Source organism: Erigeron canadensis, chromosome 3, assembly GCF_010389155.1.
Source record: "Erigeron canadensis isolate Cc75 chromosome 3, C_canadensis_v1, whole genome shotgun sequence".
NCBI classification, from domain to species: Eukaryota; Viridiplantae; Streptophyta; class Magnoliopsida; order Asterales; family Asteraceae; genus Erigeron; species Erigeron canadensis.
In genome coordinates, this window is record NC_057763.1 from 19,712,887 (window position 1) to 19,730,978 (window position 18,092).

Below are 18,092 nucleotides of genomic sequence, written 5' to 3' on the forward strand. Positions count from 1 at the left end.
ACTTGAGGGAATCTCCTCCCTATATTAAAACTAAAATTAAAATTAAGATACCTATTATATCAAAATGATCTAGCTTTTAAAGATGAGAAATGATATTAATGTCATAGTAATAGATATATTTATCACATATATGATTTCTAAGTTAGCCTTATCTATACTTCTATACTATATTATAAAAAGAATAGTCTTTTTATTTTTAGTAATGTTGAAAATGTGTAATATTTTCACTTAACACCCCTTAAAATACTATTATATACACTATCCTCTTAACATTAATGATTAAATTACACTGCCAGTCATTTATCATTTAAAATATGTTCATTAACCTTTTACATCAATTATATACGCAACCCACCGCCGCTCCACCACCAACAGTCGTCCAACCATTACACCGTCGCCGCCACGACCACCGCCGCATAGCGCGGATACCGTGCTAGTGTTATAAAAAGTAATATTGATTTTTCGGTATAAATATCACTTTCACTAAAGATTAGTTATCTTATACTGAAATAAAGTAACAAACATATACTCTCTTTGTCCTAATTTAAATGTCATGTTGACTAACTTTGACCGTAGATAACTTTGTTTGTACTATATGTTAGTTGATGAAACTTATATGAACGAAAAGTACATTAAAAACCCAATCCATTCATATATTTTATATCAAGTTTTACATGACACAAACAAAGTTATTTACGGTCAAAGTTAATCAACATAACAATTAAAATAAGACACATGGAGTAATAGAAGACAGAATGAGAAGTTTATAATTCAACTTATAGTCTTTACATATAAAAACAAGTTGATGCACTGATTGAAATATTTGAAAGTCTTATGAAAATGTTAAAAATATATGTATGAAATCAAATATGATACGAATCAAGTTATAATAAGTCCACCTTCATATATATATATATATATATTTATATTTTGACCATATGTACGCCTTTGACTATTATACGTATGAATGTATGTATGTATATGAATTTGACCACTAGTAGAATAATATATTTTTATCTAGCGTATTCCCATGTGGCCATGTGTGTGTATATATATATGTGTAAGATAGAGATGTATATGAGTTCATCAAGCAATAATTTGAGTATACAAAGAAAAATAAAATAAAAATGGATAGCCCAAGGAAGAAGGAAGGTGAGTCAGTGGTTGACCCTAGCACCACCGTGGGCGGTGGCGTTGAGGATGTTTACGGTGAAGATCGTGCCACCGAGGATCAACTCGTTACTCCCTGGACTGTTTCCGTTGCCAGGTACTATATGTATCTATATCTATATATCTATATCTAATAGTAATTGTGAGTTTGCATGCCTAACTAGCTAGCTTCTGATTCTATTTTTCTTTTTTATGATTTTGAGATGTATATATATATAAATATATATATATATATATATATAAGTACTTATATATATATATATACTTATATAATATGCTATATGTATAGTCTGTAACCCAATTTTTTGATCTAGTTATTTGTTAATTCATGCTGAATGAATATATTTTTGTCACTAATAGAGTTATTTGTTACCAGATGATGAGTTGACTAACCTTTGACCGATCATGTATTTATGTGTATATATATATAATGAATCGATTTTATGCTGATTTTTGTTTATGAACTATAAGTTTTTTGTTAGTAACTAAAAATATGATTTATATGTGATTGTTAATAGTGGATACACTTTACTGAGGGATCCACATCATAACAAGGGACTTGCCTTTACCGAAAGGGAGCGTGACGCGCATTACTTGCGCGGTCTGTTGCCTCCTGCCGTTGTAACGCAGGAGCTTCAGGTTCGTGTTTCACACTAGGAGATCTATTTGATTTAAACCTTTTCATTTCTTTTAATACAAAATATGTTTTGTTTTTTTTGTAATGATTCTTTAGGAGAAGAAATTGATGCAAAGTATTCGCAATTATGAAGTTCCGTTGCACAAGTATGTTGCTATGATGGAACTTGAGGTATTACTTGCAGACGATTTAAAAAATTACTAGTTCATATGCTATAATTTGGTGTGTTGTATTGAATAATTGTTGTGTATTGTGGTTTATAGGAGCGAAATGAGAGGTTGTTCTACAAGCTTCTTATTGATAATGTGGAAGAACTTCTTCCTGTTGTATACACTCCAACAGTTGGTGAGGCTTGCCAGAAATACGGGAGTATTTTCAATCGTCCTCAGGGTCTCTACATTAGTTTGAAAGAAAAGTATGGATGCTAATTTGATCCGTGTTCACTTTAGATGAGATTAATTCATATAAGTATGTGTTGATGATAGCATATAACTTAAATTTTGCAGGGGTAAGATTCTTGAGGTACTAAAGAACTGGCCCGAGAGGAGTATTCAAGTAATTGTGGTGACAGATGGTGAGCGTATCTTGGGGCTGGGAGATCTTGGGTGTCAGGTAAAATAAGCTAGCCATCTTTAGTCTGCAATTATGTGTATTCAATGCTATGGAAGCTCTATGAAACAGTATATATATATATTTTTTTTGTCTAAAATGAACAATATCTATATTTGTACAGGGAATGGGAATTCCAGTTGGAAAACTCGCTTTATATACTGCACTTGGAGGAGTTAGGCCATCTACGGTAAGCTTTCATTTGAATGGAACTTTTCAGTTGACATGATTTACTTTTATTTCTTTTTTCTTTTCTGGGGACGGAGGGTAGGAGGCAGAAGTCTAGTATATTATGCAGAGCCAATAAAGTTACTTCATAATTTTAGATAGTGGTTGCATGATAATTTAATTTTTGCATTCAATTTGTTAGGTATCTTCCAGTGTATATTTTAATTTCCTTTGTCTGTCATTTGCCTTGCAAAGTTATTTCATTGCAAGTTTAGTTATGTTTTTTTAATTTGAATATGCAGTGCTTGCCTATAACCATTGATGTGGGAACAAACAATCAGAAGCTATTGAATGATGAGTTCTATATTGGTCTTAGACAAAAGAGGGCCACTGGAAAGGTACATTGATCACTGCTCATTAAAGTTAAAGTCATTGAAGCTCTCCAGATTTATATTTGCAACTTACGAGTTACTTGAGGAGTCTATGTCTGTTCTTTATTATAGAAGCAGGAGTTATGATCTTATTGTTGTGCAGGAATATTACGAGTTAATCGAGGAGTTCATGTCTGCAGTCAAGCAGAACTATGGTGAAAAAGTCCTTGTGCAGTTTGAAGACTTTGCAAACCACAACGCATTTGAGTTGTTGTCCAAATATAGAACCTCCCATTTAGTGTTCAATGATGATATACAGGTATATATGGTTAATTAATTAATTTACGATTCACTAATCTTTGTCAATGTATAACATTGCTTCTTCCATTTCAGGGGACTGCAGTCGTGGTCCTTGCAGGACTTGTTGCATCACTTAAATTACTTGGTGGTAGCTTGGCTGATCACACATTCTTGTTCCTTGGTGCTGGAGAAGTGAGTCTCTTGTCTTTGTGCTCAGTTGATAAATGAGCATCCTGATTGGTCATGTGAATACATTAACAAATTTACTATATCAAGAGCCCAGCCCGAATCAGTATGCATCATATCCTATCACATGTAAACACCAACAGTCATTTGCAAAGGTGGCAGCTTGAAATCATAACCATAAAACTTAGTTAATAATGTAATGCCATTCTGGAAGTCACCCAAAAGTTACCTTAAATGCCCGCAACTTACAAAATTATATTATTCACAAGAATTTACTATTAATGTAGTACCAGTAACATTTATGGTGATTTGGATAAGACAATTAGTATCTAAGGTTGGTTATAAGTTGGAAAAGTATTCCAGACATTCAGGTCAACCCAGTGAGTCTTGTTTTAACTGATATAAAAGATAACCGTTTTGACCCATTACCCAGCCCACTTGACCCATCCATTTCCCTCCTCAGGATCCTTTTGATACAGAAATACTAATTAGTAAAGCATTCATCCATAAAACTAAATACACTCATGGATCCACAAAGACATTTCTATGCATTAGGACTTGAATGAACTCTACGTACATCTAATGCTATACCGTATTTTATTCAGGCGGGGACTGGCATAGCAGAGCTTATTGCTCTTGAGATATCAACAAAGGTAATAAGAGTTTCAAAACACTGCCTAGTTGTACATAACATACATTAAGTACTGCTACTTTTATTGATTTGTTTTTAACAGTTGCTAACTTTCTTATCACTTTGTTTAATGTTTTATAGACAAATATTCCTATCGAAGAGACTCGTAAGAAGATATGGCTTGTCGACTCTAAGGTGGGTACAACCGTACAAGTTGATCTCTAATATTTTTGCATTTCCTATCATATGCTTCTGTTATTCTTACATGATGGCTGCTTCTTCAGGGGTTAATTGTTAGTTCTCGTAAAGCATCCCTTCAGCATTTCAAGCAACCATGGGCTCATGAACATGAGCCTCTTTCAACTCTCTTAGATGCTGTCAATGTGAGATGATTGTAGTATTTGTTTTCTCTTTTCATTAATAAAATCTGACCGGTTTTGTGTAACTATTGGTTTTCTTCATTAATAAATGGCAGGCTATCAAACCATCAGTTCTAATTGGAACATCTGGGGTAGGACAGACATTTACAAAGGAAGTAGTTCAAGCTATGGCAGCCAACAACGAGGTTTACCCCCACACACTCACTCGCACTCTCGTAGTCTCATATACAACACAGGCCTCACACTAATGTAATGAAATAAATTATTGTATGTAGACACCGCTTATTATGGCTCTCTCCAACCCAACCTCACAAGCAGAGTGCACTGCTGAACAAGCTTACACATGGACCAAGGTGACTATACTCACCCATTCTCTATCGTGTGACTGCAATACAGATATTTGCAGATTAACACAAACTAAACACTTGATATATCATTTTATAGGGACGTGCAATATTTTCTAGTGGAAGTCCTTTTGATCCTTATGAATACAATGGCAAACTCTTCATTCCTGGCCAGGTCATACTTCTGTGTATATATTAAAGTCCTGGATATTTACAACCTCGAAACTGATCATGCGTACTCATATAGCTAGCTTTCTCTTTGTTATATCCAGGCAAACAATGCTTACATTTTCCCTGGACTTGGTTTTGGGTTGGTCATGTGTGGTGCAATCCGTGTTCATGATGAGATGCTTTTGGCTGCATGTAAGTACCACGGATTAGGATCCTCTAAAGTTGATCCAACTTTATAGGTAAAGTTGGATGAACTTTAGCCATTGGATTAAATTCAATGATCAAGATTAAAATTTGGTGTTCAAATCTTGACCATTAGATTTAATCCAATGGTTAAAGTTGATCAACCTTTACCTATAAAGTTGGATCAACTTTAGAGGATCTCAATCCAAGTACCACTTACAATTCTTAACATTTAAGAATGCAATATAAAATATTGCATTGCATCGATTGCGTGTATCATGGTATAACTATGAAATGACATATTTCTGTTTGTTCAGCGGAAGCATTGGCTAATCAAGTAACTCAGGAGCACTACGATAAAGGGATGATTTATCCCCCACTTACCAACATCAGAAAGATTTCTGCTAACATTGCTGCAAATGTTGCTGCTAAAGCATATGAACTTGGTGAGTCTCGTTTTACTAGGGTGTAGAGGTAACAAATCGACTAAGTAATATTTGAACTGGTCGAAACAATGCAGGTTGGGTTAGTTGATTGAAAACACACACTGCAAAAACTTGGAAATTCTTTACCAAAAATTAATGTGTTATGTATGATTTGTAATTAGCATCTCTTAATGAATCACTAGATTTATACATTAGAATTAAACTTGGGTAGACTTTTTGTCTGTTTTTTCCTCGGCTAATTTATTTTTAACTCAATTAACCCACCAGAGATAAATCATAAGCTGAATAATCTATTTACAGACCAATTCACAAGTATATGGAATTAAAATATCCCCAGAAACATGTGCTATGTTTTTCAATATCCTTACTGCTTGTAGTTTGGATCATAAGTATAACTGTTCTTTGCTTAACAAGTTGGCCAAATGCATTACAGGTTTGGCAACACGTCTTCCCCGCCCTGTGGATCTAGTGAAATATGCTGAGAGCTGTATGTACACCCCCAACTACCGAAGCTACAGATAAACCATTAGCTAACTTTCCGTGGTCCGAGTTTCTGATTTTAATGATTTAATCGAGTGTGTTATAATATTGTTTTTGTTATCCTTTTGTGCATGTTGTTATCTATATGTTGTTCTGTGAGTGGTTTAGCACGCGGTTGGTTATGTGTGAATGTTATCTTTATAGTTAACAAAATAACAGAAGCTTTTTGCTCACTACATTAACTTTGTTTTCCTTCATTTTTTCCCCAAATTGCAATATTTGAATCCTTACCGACGATTGGCAGCTGTCTATTGTTTTTCTTTCTTGACCCATCCATATTATAGTTGTTGAATTAATAAAATCACACATAACTGATAGATATACAACACATGCAACTGCAAAATTCATCAAATTTAATCATGTATTTTTATTAGTTTTACAATCTCCTTGAGATGCAACTACTTTCAGGATAAATATTGTACACGAAACACGCATTCTGTGTGAATTGGATGATTGACTAACAGGATTTGTAAGAGGATCTAGCATTGCTCTTTTGTAATACGACGAACTCAGTGACAACATTGATGTTCACGGCTTATATGTACTCAGGTGAGCATGTGTGTCCTGGTATCGTTGAAGGAGGTACTGTTCACACTTGATAGGAGGAAACCTGACATAATTGAAAGTTAACAATGACAACTATCAAGAGACTTGTTCAAATACTTTACTATATGCTAAATGACAACTACACGGCAAAAAAAGAACCATCACTGCACTTGGTCTTGTCATATACGTATATTCGGTCCTTTGTGGGCATATGCAACTTTGAGTCTCATTCTAAACCATACTCGTTATGTTTCCTCTAACAGGCTAAACTAAAAAGCGAACAACTCATATTAGTCGCTCGGAATGCATAAAAAGCTCCTAATAAACTTACATCTTATATTACTTTTGGAATTATATCTAGCACACTTCTAAAAAGTTCAAAAGAATGTGTTTACATGTCATTTTTAGCACACTTTACCAAACACAACCTGACGGACCAGTCCATTTTGCCACCTCTAATACTTGGGTTATCGTTACAAACAAAATATATCTTTTGTCAAGAAGTGAGGAAGCAGTTTTTAGCAGATTTGTGGTGATGGACGCTAAGCTAGTGCATGTACAAGGTTCATTTTGTATTCAGACTTTGAAGTTGTCCAGAATCATTTTATTCTTACAACACATATTTCATATAACAAACACTTACTTCGGGGGGGTTTCTTTCGATTGGCATGTAGGTAAGCACTCAACTATACAATCATGACTAGGCTCCACAAAGTATGGAATCTGCTCATACAAAGGCAGAACCATATATTAACTTCTATGACTTCTTGCTTAAATAGTCAAAGGTCTGAATGATTTTAAGATTTTGTACATTAAAGAAGAAATAAACAACACGTGCAGATCATTTGAAGAACTAGAAAAAGTCTTACGGAATATCGTTCTTGGCCATTGCCTAACACTCGATGCAACGTTGACCTGTTTAAAGATAAGGTGAGAATGAATAGGACAATTGCAAATAATTCTGATAATTAAGCAATATTCATTTGGCCAACATATTGCTTGTTGAGTTGGACTTTAAGTCAAACCTAGTACTTTAAAGAGTCCAATTACATGTACATTTCATCTCAAATTTGATATTCCTTTTTATATTTCCCGCAGTGGCATCTCTTTTAAAATCTTACTAATAGTAAATATCTTTTAAACCAGGAGAAAACAGATAAACCTGAAAATACCATTGCTCCATCTTTCAAGCATGTCACCCAAATTTACCACAAATGCTCTGACATGCGCATATAAACTATTAAATTTCAGAGCTAATAATACATTATTCACTATCTTGATAGGAGTAAATATTAAGACGACTTACCCTTTTAACGGTTCAACATACTCCCATACCTGAGGCTCGGCATCCTTGTCCTTGCATATCTTTGTAACATCACATAATTATATTACAAAATATTTAAAAGCAGAATAAAATGCATATCTGGCTAGTATCATATTGGCATACTTGGAGCCCGGAAACTTTGTCTATAGCTAGGAGAGTAATCAAACCATAATCGGAGTGTGCACCAGCTCCATATATTCCCTTTGCTGGATCAGATAATTGACCTACATCATAACCACCTTTCTTATTTTCCTTTATACACGAAGTCAAAAACATTGACACGAGATTATTTCTAAATTTCTTACTTCCATAATGCAGCAAGCGTAAGATTGCAATAGGCTTCCCAAGCATTTCTGGTTGGTCAAAATAGTTGGTATCTAGATCAAGTGCAAGAGCTATGAGCCTTGCGATTTTTCTAACCACTTGCCTATACATGTCACAAAACGATTTAGTTAGATAGTTAGTACAACAGTTACAAAAAACATGCACTTTTATTGTGATTACAGAACTACATATATTCTTCACAATAAAGCAAATTTCTTGATGAAAACTTTACATAGCTTCTTGATGATATTTTTCCATAGTTTGTCTCCATCCAGGCAAGATATCTGTCACCACAATGATGCAACTAAAAATTTACTAAATAGTTGTAACACATTAATGAATACACTTTTTAGCGATCCTTTGGATGTATACTAGATAACTATCTGGTAAGTGCAACTTTAAGATGCAAGCATCAGTTTCAGTGTTATACAGATTCTGCATTCTGTTAATGTAACAATCAGATCACTAGTTTTGTATGAATAATTTGATACTAATTATTGTAACAAAAGTGACATTTTAAGGTTAATATAATATAACAATCTGCACATTCTTCTGGCCTACTAGGAATGACTTCTAGTCCTACCTCACAAAAAGTGTCTATTACTCACTAAAAAGATCTATTTAGCCATTTAATCTTTTAATTCTTTACAAAATCACTGATTAGTCAAATAAGTGATCATCTGATTTTCACAACTTCAGAGAGAAGAAACACATTGAGACAGACTCTCTTGCAACCCATTTACATAATGAGACACATATTCGGTATTTCGGTTAATACCTGAGCCAGGCCATAAATTTGGCCCGTAAAATGACCTTTGAGCTTCAGGATCATCTTCAGGCAGTTCGATACCTATATAAAATCCCTCCTTGTGATCACCTATTAAACCGGTTCATTAATTATAGTTTATAATGCTTGTGTTCATATGTATATGAATTAAGTCATAATAGTTGTGTGATAAATCTTAGGGGCCATTTGGTTCCAGACTGTATGGGAATTTGTTGTAATGAAATTTAAGTTTTCTTCCTTGTCATGTATAGAAAATTCTAAATTTCATTTTATCGAATTCAAATGGGAACCAAACGGCCCCTTAGTACAATTATAGGAAACTATACCCTGAAGCTGATTATCGGGATCAAGAAGTTCATCGAGAACAGGGGTGTAGCCTCGATGTTTTTCGTTCCTAAGAAGTTTCATTTTTTCATCCAAAGGAAGATCAAAAAACTTCTTGCTTTGGTTGAAAACTTGCTCCATGAATTCTTGACTGATGCCATGATTGGTTACATAAAAAAAACCAGAATCCATACATGCCTATGATACATACAAAACACATTAAATCACGTACACCATAACTACAAGCATATTATGTAGAATCTCTAAAACATTAAAATTGTTCTGCTATATCTATACTATATTATAAAGCAGATTTTCTCTAGATTTTCAAACTTGAAATTTTTCAATATTGATTTTAAGTACTTTCCCAAAATGCCCCTCTTATCTATTCTATATTTATAAAAAATAACTATAATACATTTCTCTCTCCTCAAATCTCAACCAATCATCTTTTTTCTCTCTCCATAAATCATTTATTCCTCCAATTCATTCAAAATCTTTTATGTCAAAAACCGTACATCGATAAATTTCATGCTCTTAAAATCGTATGGGTGTTCTTAAAATTTCATGCTCTTTCATTAGAGATGTCATTCGATATACTTTCGACAAATTTTTAAATCCGAGGGCGGAGCCCGTACGGCTAAGGCATTTGACGATCATACTCTATGACATATAACTCCTATAACCTATCATACTCTATGACCTAGGTATCACCGCACCATCTCACCGCCGCACGCGCGGGTACTTGCTCTCGTGTATATATATATATATATATATATCCAAAACATATATAGAATCATATAGTGTTGAAACTTGAAACTATACTTTATCTGTTCTGAACACACAGCACATGACATACATGTATTATACACACACACACATAAAGAGAGATTAGAAAACCTGTTTAAGTAAGGAAACAGAGGTAGCGATATCTGGGGAAGAGAGATCAATAGAGTTCATATTTGATACTCTTTTACAGTCACTCATATTTGGATATCAGGGGTGTATAAATTTTAAAGAACGGAAGGAAGAAAAGAAATAAAGAAAGAGGTGGAATTGCGTGCCGTTCTGAATCTTTATAGATAAATTATAGAAGTATATCTTACTTGCTTCCTTCCTTCCGCTAAGAACTCGTTACTTTCAAAATCGGATCAATTACAAGGTTTTGATAATCGGGAAGAATTGGGCTTTTTATAATACAAATAATAATAATAAAATTTAAAATTATACTCCGTATATGCAATAAATTTCAAATTTAAATATAAATGTTTAGAAATATAATATGACGCTTTAAAGTTCAAACTTAATTGTTCATAAACATAAATTTAAACCAATTTAAGATTTTATTAAAAATTTTTTGCAAAGAGAAATATAAAATTGACTAAAGTTGACCTTGACACGAAGTCGGCAGATTCTTGACCGAGTCGGTTGATTTTGACCAAAGTTGACCCGAGTCTTGACTGTTGACCGAGTAATAGTTTGATTTAGTAGAGTCTGACTCGTGGAGGAACCGCTTCTAAATCCGAGTTCAAGTTTTCGGTCGAATTTAAAAAACACTGCATAGTGCATATGAGCATCTAAATTCCTTCTTTTTTTTCTTTATTGTTGGGATAGTTAGGCCCCGTTCTTTTTTTACTTAACATACTTAATAATTAATAACTTAATTATGTTCTTTTTTGGACTTAATAAACAAAAATAACCGTCAATTATCTATTTTTTACTTAATACATTCTAACATTATTTATACATTCAGTTACTTAATACATTCAGCACTTAATGACTAAAAAAAAAAGCCGCTTGCTCTTTATTAAATTAAGAGCTACGTAACACATTTCTAATCATATAGCTTCCAAACTGTAAATGCTGGAATAGAAGCCTTTGTGAACAAAAGAGTCTAAATAGCTTTTCTTTGGAATTGTAGGATAGTAAAAATTCATGAAATTAAAATTTTTCGTCAATTACAGCTCATTTTGGTTAGGTTGTCAAAACTAAACCCGGATTTTTCAAAATTCTATCATGAGCTATTGCGTAAACTCAAAATGTTTAAAAAAGCTTTTCAAAAGGGTAAACTCAAATTCTTTAATTTTATCTTTGCCACTCCGAGGGGTAAATATTTAAAAAGCTTTTCAAAAAGTAAACGTATGATTGGGGGAGTCGACTGAAAGGAGTTGAGATATTCCGTCAAAAGCAAGGGCTTAGGACAAGCCAGCTTGTTATTGGAGTTTTCAGTGCCAAGCTCTCTTAAACGAAGTGACCTGATTTTGGTTTCGTATTGGAATTTTTTGATTTTTTGGAAAGCGGCTTTTGAGATACTAATCTAAAAAAGAAAAAAATACATGTGCGGCTGCGCCGCTAAACGTACATGACTACACGGGGTGAACTACCTTCTACCTAGGTCTTAGTAATAGTAATAGTACCAAAGAAGTCCTTTGAGAGGTCAAGTAAAATTCTTTTACCTTTCTAATCAAATTGGATTTTGGTTATTTACCAACAGAATTTCACCCACTGTAAAATGTATTGCATTTCAATTCAATTTTTTTAATTATCAACAGATTTAGAAGTGGTCATGATTTTCAGTTTTTACTACAAAGACATGTAATCAAACTAAAACCATTTAGATGTTTACATCTAAAATGAATGTTACACCTGTTCTCCGTTTTTTTGTCACCTTTTAGATGAGATACAATGGCTTGAAAATGCGTCAGAGGCCAAAGTCGTAAGACAGATTGAAAAGGACATGTCTCTGAATTCAATTAATAGTCTACATCCGAACACTTAATTTTCATCTTGCTCAAACGGACTATAGACGAAGAATGTCATATCCAGCTAGACTAACGTTATAATCCCAAAAACATATTGCACATCCCACATATCAAATGCCATCATTTTTCTAGCTCACCAATGTAGAAGTCATCAATCATATCAAATACTCGTGTTGCATGCTGCGGCCTGCCACACATAAATGCAATTAATTAACTTAAATTAAAATGAGTTTATGCACTAGGCACACAAATGAGTTTGCTTTGGCGTGAATGCACCCACGTGAATACAAAATAAAAATGTACATAAAACTAAGGTAGTCCACACACCAGTCCTTGGTAAGAGACCTAGATCAAATTTTCTATAAACATAATGACATTTAATCTATTTAAAGAAAAATACAGGAGGCGTGAGGATAATACTCAAAGGCAAATCTATTTTTTTATTCTTTCTGTATTTGCACCAGTTGTACAAGAATCTGAGCTTACAACAAGCTAATTTTACTTAATCGGACAAAAGGTAGGATGACTCCTTGCTTATGTCCTTGTTCTTCAAAAGAATTAAAAAGACAACCTTTGCAGGACTCATCCCTTTAGGCACTTCATAGAGTCTTTAATAACCCTACATATACTCAGAAGATTTGAGCATAATTCAGGGGTAAGTCAAAACTAAAGGTGACAAAATGGGCGGGTCAGATAATAAGTGTAAGTATCATATGAGTCGGTGTTGGGAAGTATCTACTTTCTGTATGGATACAATTATTAGTAGACAAAATGGGTGAGGTTGTGCTGACCAAAAAAAAATTCTGTTATTTTCAAGTTTTATATAGGGAGTTAGGGAAATTCAGAAAACACTTTGGGTGACTTTCAGCTCACTTAACCTGTTTCCCTTTCACCATGTTTCCTGTTTAACTATCTTTTTATTCAGAAATTTGACCAACTGGAAGTTAAATATACTTGTAACCAATGGATTCAGAACTAAACTAGTGAATTTGATGCCTCAAAACAAAGCCAAAAGAATACCAACAAGGCTTTGTGGCCTTGGATATTTTCCTAAAGTGCAAAAATAGGGGAACATCAAGTGCGAGGCTGTAACCCAAATGGTCAGCCAAAAGGAAGGCAAAGGCTGCGTGCAACAATATATTATAGCTACCTTTCGACAAACAGTACTTGTGCTTTCTCATTGTAGAAAGTAAGCATTTCAAAGCTAAGCATCGAGATTATGTCAGCTAGTTATTTTCAAAAATGCACAAACTGAATCCGAAAGCTAGAGGCTCTCACCCAAAAAATCCTTCGGTTGAGTCATCACCAGCATGAGACAGAATTGCATCACCACCAGGGTGTTCTTCAACATAAGGTGTTACATCATATACCTACGTTTAATATGAAAACACTTGAAGACAAACAAACAGCATGTATTTCTATTTCTTTCTATGCTAAGAAATTAAACCTTTTATTAGGGTTTTTTAACATTTATATTTTATATACAGTCATAGTAAAGGCACAATGTAATAGGGCTATATTAGCTAACCTTCTCTTTGATAATGATCCAACAATCCGTCCTCTTGTTGTGCAAGGAAATTTCAGCCTTGTTATATGCTTTCACAGACTGCATTCAAATAATATAGAACATTTTTCATTTAACATTCTTTTAATCCAAAGAGTCATGCTTCTATACAAATGTAAGAGTTTCACAAATAGAGCTTGAAAGACAGAGACGTTTTTTCAGTGGTTACAAAAGTCAATATCTATAAATACGTATTTAAGTTTTCTATGCTCGTCATCTGCTTTCTCAATCAAGAGTCATCAAAATCTTGCCCCTTAAATAGAGACGTCTGTTTGACACCCTAGAAAAAGACAAGGAACACTTTTCAGAGATTTGACTTCAGGACAAATGACCAAAGACTATGCTTAATGGCTTGAAATCTGGTCTCTTTGAGCGTGAAGATTCTGTGCTTGTTTACAGAGCCTTCAGGGGAAACTTTGACAAACATGAAAGCCACTGCAACCGCTATCGGCACACTGAGGAAACCTGCTGAAAAATCTACAGGAAGCCACAATATTTCTCAAATAACAAGGGTGGAACTCAAGGAGATCGGAACACCACTTAGTAGCAGGCTCTACAAACCATGTACATGAAACAAAAGTGTCAAAGTCGCTAATGGTTCATATTCTACCTTAGCCAGCCAAGGAACCATCACAATTTCCCCTTCCCTAAACTCTATAACGTGTTGCATGTTTCATAGCTTTCGTACAACTTAACTTCTGTTAAAAGACTAACCCAAGACCTTAATGTGTAGCTATATCCGATTCCTCTCATTGTGAAATTCAGGTTGTGGGCTCGAGGACGACGATTAACAATGCTAGGATCAGTGGAGACTATTATTTACTCAAACAAGGATCACATCTCGATAATTTAGCCTCTAGTTTGTGCTGACACTACTGTCAGTCCATATTTGTTTGTCGTGACAATGGTTATTCATGTTGCGTTTAGGTCATCCTAGTTTCCATTATATGCAACATGTGTTTCCAAAGTCTGATGTGTATCAACAAGGTAAACAGTAATAACACAAGATAATAACACAAACAAAGCCGATGGCAATCGGCTGTTGTGTTGATAAATCTGGATTCGAGCTCCAGTAACTCCTAAACTGGATTTGAATTCCAGTCCCCCTGATTGTTCATAAGAACCTCAATAATCAACTCCCTAAAACAAAACAATTGGCACGCAACCCTTATTTAAATAACAAAGACACCTAACCTAACTTGACTTCCAAGTACATACCAATTATAATTAGATAACTTCTGAAACTCAACACTTAACTACCAGTCTACCTTTGGCTTCTTAGCCAGCGGATCCATCAATGTCATTTGGAAATAAAGATCCTTCTTAATTTCAATGTGAGTGCTTTAGCGAAACAAAGCAGGGCAGATTGTCCATCTCGCCATTATAAGCCTTCTTCACAATGACGTACGCGGACCTTCCTGTGTCTTATCAATCTCAGGAAAAAGGTGGTCTGTTTCATTTATTGATGATCACACTAGAGTTCACGGGTTATTTTTACTTACGAAAAATATATGAAGTTGAACAAAATTTGAAAGGTTATTATGCCATGGTCGAAGCCCAATTTAAAGCAAGAATTCAAAACTTTAGAAGTGACAATGGTCAAGAATTTTAGTAATGAAACTTTGAGGGATTTATTTCGAAAGGCATCATTTACCAGAGTGTATGTGTTAACACCTCGCAACAGAACAAAGGAAGAAATAAAAAACAAACATATTCTTGAGATTTGGAGCATTATTATTCGCCAAATATGTTCTAAAGATACTTAGGAATGAAACAATTTTTACAGCAACTTACCTTATAAACCATAATATGCCTTCAAAAGTTTAAAACTTTAAAAACCCTATTGAAATTTTACAAACCTTTTACACCCTTGTAACCAACTAATCATGCAGCAATCTCTTTGGTTGCACTGTGTTTATTCGCGATCACAGTATATATAGAAGTAAACTTGATCCGAAATAAAGAAATATGTTTTCATTAGCTATGCTCCAAACCAACGAGGGTACAAGCACAAGTGTTACGATCATTACTTAAAAAGGATCTTCAGCACAATGGATGCCTCATTTATTTGATAATAAACCCTTTTTAAAGTCTCCAGGGGATGATAAGTAATGATAACTCGGTTTCAATTAAAAGCAATTTTCTTCAAGTTTGCAAACTATATCACAAGAACTCGATTTCTAAGTCATAAAATATCAACACAATCTTTTGAACAATTAAGGATGAGAAAACTGAAAATTATGTTTTCAAAAATCTTCAGATAAGTCAATCGCTGAAAAGGACCTTGATTATCATAAATTCTGGTCTTAAAAAAACTTTTGAAATTAGGAATGAGCGTTCTACTCCTCTAAAAAATAACTCAACTCAACCACCTAACGTGGATATTAAAACTTACAAAAGAAGATACAATGAAACACATCAGCTGGAGCAAAGTCAGCAAACATATCAGGAAAAGCACCTTATTGAGATCTATTCTTCTTAAAAGATCACTCCCGACACTGTCCAGCCTTACCAAGAGTCTGACTCGAACACAGAACTTAACCACAATGAGACAGATATTCCCATTGCTATCCGGAAGTCAAAAAAGGTTATGTATAAATCGACCTTTTCACCAAGTTTTTCTGACTTTTCCTATAACATGTCTTGTGTTGAGATTCAAAAGAATGTACAGGATGCTTTAAAAGTTCCAGGGTGCTGAAAAGCGATCTTTAAAGAGACGGAGGCACTTAAAAAAAAAATTAAACTTGAAATGTAGGAGAGCTACCTGGTACAAAGATAATGGTAGGATGTAAATGGGTATTCAAATCAAAGTTTCAGGCAGATGGGACCTTAAAAACGATACAAGGCACGTGTTGCAAAAGGGTTCCCTCAGGATCAACTACACTAAAATGTTTGCGCCCTGTTGCTAAACTTAACATGATCAGGATCCCTTCGTAAATAGAGACTTGTCTGTTTAACACCCCAGGAAAAGACAAAGAACTCTTAGCATAATAACCGTATATCACAAATGTCCGTCTAGTCACGTAAATAAAAGTCTGCAACACCATGTTATACATTTCTTATCACCATAAAGTTTCTTATTCCTACACCTTCCATTCATGGTCTATCCGGTTCTCAAAATTATCTTATAAACAAAGAGCAATTCTTATTATTTAGAAACTGAAAGTTGTTTATGAAAAATTAGAACTAACATATACAATGATACATTTAAAAAGGATATATGCCTAGAAGAATCTGATAAAGTTGGGGTACTAGTTATTTCTAAATTTTTTATTATTAATAAGAATAATAATATAGTATATAGTACCTTAGTGTTGTTAGAATCTGAATGAATGTTTTGTTTTTGATCTGCATTATTACATGACAAATATTAAAAACATATAGATAAATTGATGGAAAAATGCAGCAAAACAATTATATATAAAAAATGATAATAATGACATGATGAATAGTGAAATGAAATGTAACAGAAAAAGCGGATGAGAGTTTTGGTTTACCTGATTTGAGAAATCGAGGGGCTAAAAACAGCAAACTTAATAACAAACCAACAATCAAAGTCAACACTATTAGCTCCATATTCCTAATGTGTTTGTGTTAAATAAGTTGGGAGTAGACAAATGTAACGGATCTTGACCCGACCCGACCACGGTGGATCTAGATAGGACTGAGTAGTGGGTGGGTTATAACAGCGGATAATGTGGAAGAGAAGATGGTGACGTTGATCAACTTTTGTTTTTTTTTTTTTTTTTTTGTTTATGGGTTTTTTAAAAACAGAAAGAAGCACACTCTGATGGAACAAAAGATAAATTGTTTCGAGTAAAGTGGGGCAAAAAAAAATTTTATACGATACTCGTTGTGTTAAAGTTAAAACGATCCATGTAGGGATGGCAAAATTACCCGTACCTGATGGAAAACCCGATACTCGTATCTGATTTGATCGGGGATGGGGACGGGTATGGGGATGCAAATCTAATCCCTGATGGGGATGGGAAACCGTCAATCCCCATACCCGAACCCGAAAATCTATATCTATATCTATATCTATATCTATATCTATATCTATATTAGAAAGTGCTCACGTGGCACTGTCTGAGCCCGCCACGTCAGCATTTTCTAATGTGGCGGCATCATATCGATCCCAAAGACATGTCAGCATCCACATAACCCGATACCCGCATCTGATTTGACCGGGGATGGGGACGGGTATGGGGATGCAAATCTAATCCCCGATGGGGATGGGAAACCGTCAATCCCCATACCCGAACCTGAAAATCTATATCTATATCTATATCTATATCTATATCTATATCTATATCTATATCAGA

General features: G+C 34.3%; 3 protein-coding genes across 7 annotated transcripts; 1 reads left to right on the plus strand and 2 right to left on the minus strand.

Moving 5' to 3' along the window:
* The first annotated feature begins 1,073 nt into the window (after window positions 1–1,073).
* LOC122591053 (NADP-dependent malic enzyme-like) lies at window positions 1,074–6,312 on the plus strand. Its single transcript, XM_043763242.1, has 18 exons — window positions 1,074–1,267; window positions 1,689–1,809; window positions 1,904–1,978; window positions 2,071–2,222; window positions 2,314–2,419; window positions 2,541–2,606; window positions 2,887–2,982; window positions 3,119–3,274; window positions 3,349–3,447; window positions 4,047–4,094; window positions 4,214–4,267; window positions 4,357–4,455; window positions 4,548–4,637; window positions 4,728–4,805; window positions 4,897–4,971; window positions 5,069–5,159; window positions 5,468–5,596; window positions 6,030–6,312. Exons 1-18 carry the CDS (start codon window positions 1,128–1,130, stop codon window positions 6,116–6,118), a joined length of 1,764 nt encoding a protein of 587 aa, XP_043619177.1. The 5' UTR covers window positions 1,074–1,127; the 3' UTR covers window positions 6,119–6,312.
* Window positions 6,313–6,472: 160 nt separating this feature from the next.
* Window positions 6,473–10,567, minus strand: LOC122591054 (2-oxoglutarate-Fe(II) type oxidoreductase hxnY-like). Of its 5 annotated transcripts, none has more exons than XM_043763244.1 (11): window positions 10,548–10,567; window positions 9,444–9,639; window positions 9,109–9,207; window positions 8,563–8,614; window positions 8,312–8,433; window positions 8,130–8,230; window positions 7,989–8,047; window positions 7,845–7,901; window positions 7,552–7,597; window positions 7,326–7,405; window positions 6,473–6,746 (listed from the first exon to the last, which is right to left on the minus strand). In XM_043763244.1, exons 2-11 carry the CDS (start codon window positions 9,631–9,633, stop codon window positions 6,665–6,667), a joined length of 888 nt encoding a protein of 295 aa, XP_043619179.1. In that variant the 5' UTR covers window positions 9,634–9,639; window positions 10,548–10,567; the 3' UTR covers window positions 6,473–6,664. The 5 variants fall into 5 exon arrangements, with proteins under 5 accessions (XP_043619179.1, XP_043619178.1, XP_043619180.1 ...); XM_043763243.1 differs by lacking the exon at window positions 10,548–10,567 and adding an exon at window positions 10,342–10,528; XM_043763245.1 differs by lacking the exons at window positions 7,326–7,405; window positions 10,548–10,567 and adding an exon at window positions 10,342–10,541 and having other exon boundaries at window positions 6,631–6,746.
* A 1,470-nt stretch (window positions 10,568–12,037) lies between these two features.
* LOC122593235 (cytochrome B5-like protein) lies at window positions 12,038–17,526 on the minus strand. Its single transcript, XM_043765617.1, has 5 exons — window positions 17,265–17,526; window positions 17,075–17,115; window positions 13,732–13,809; window positions 13,482–13,573; window positions 12,038–12,390 (listed from the first exon to the last, which is right to left on the minus strand). Exons 1-5 carry the CDS (start codon window positions 17,341–17,343, stop codon window positions 12,324–12,326), a joined length of 357 nt encoding a protein of 118 aa, XP_043621552.1. The 5' UTR covers window positions 17,344–17,526; the 3' UTR covers window positions 12,038–12,323.
* Between the last annotated feature and the right edge of the window lie 566 nt (window positions 17,527–18,092).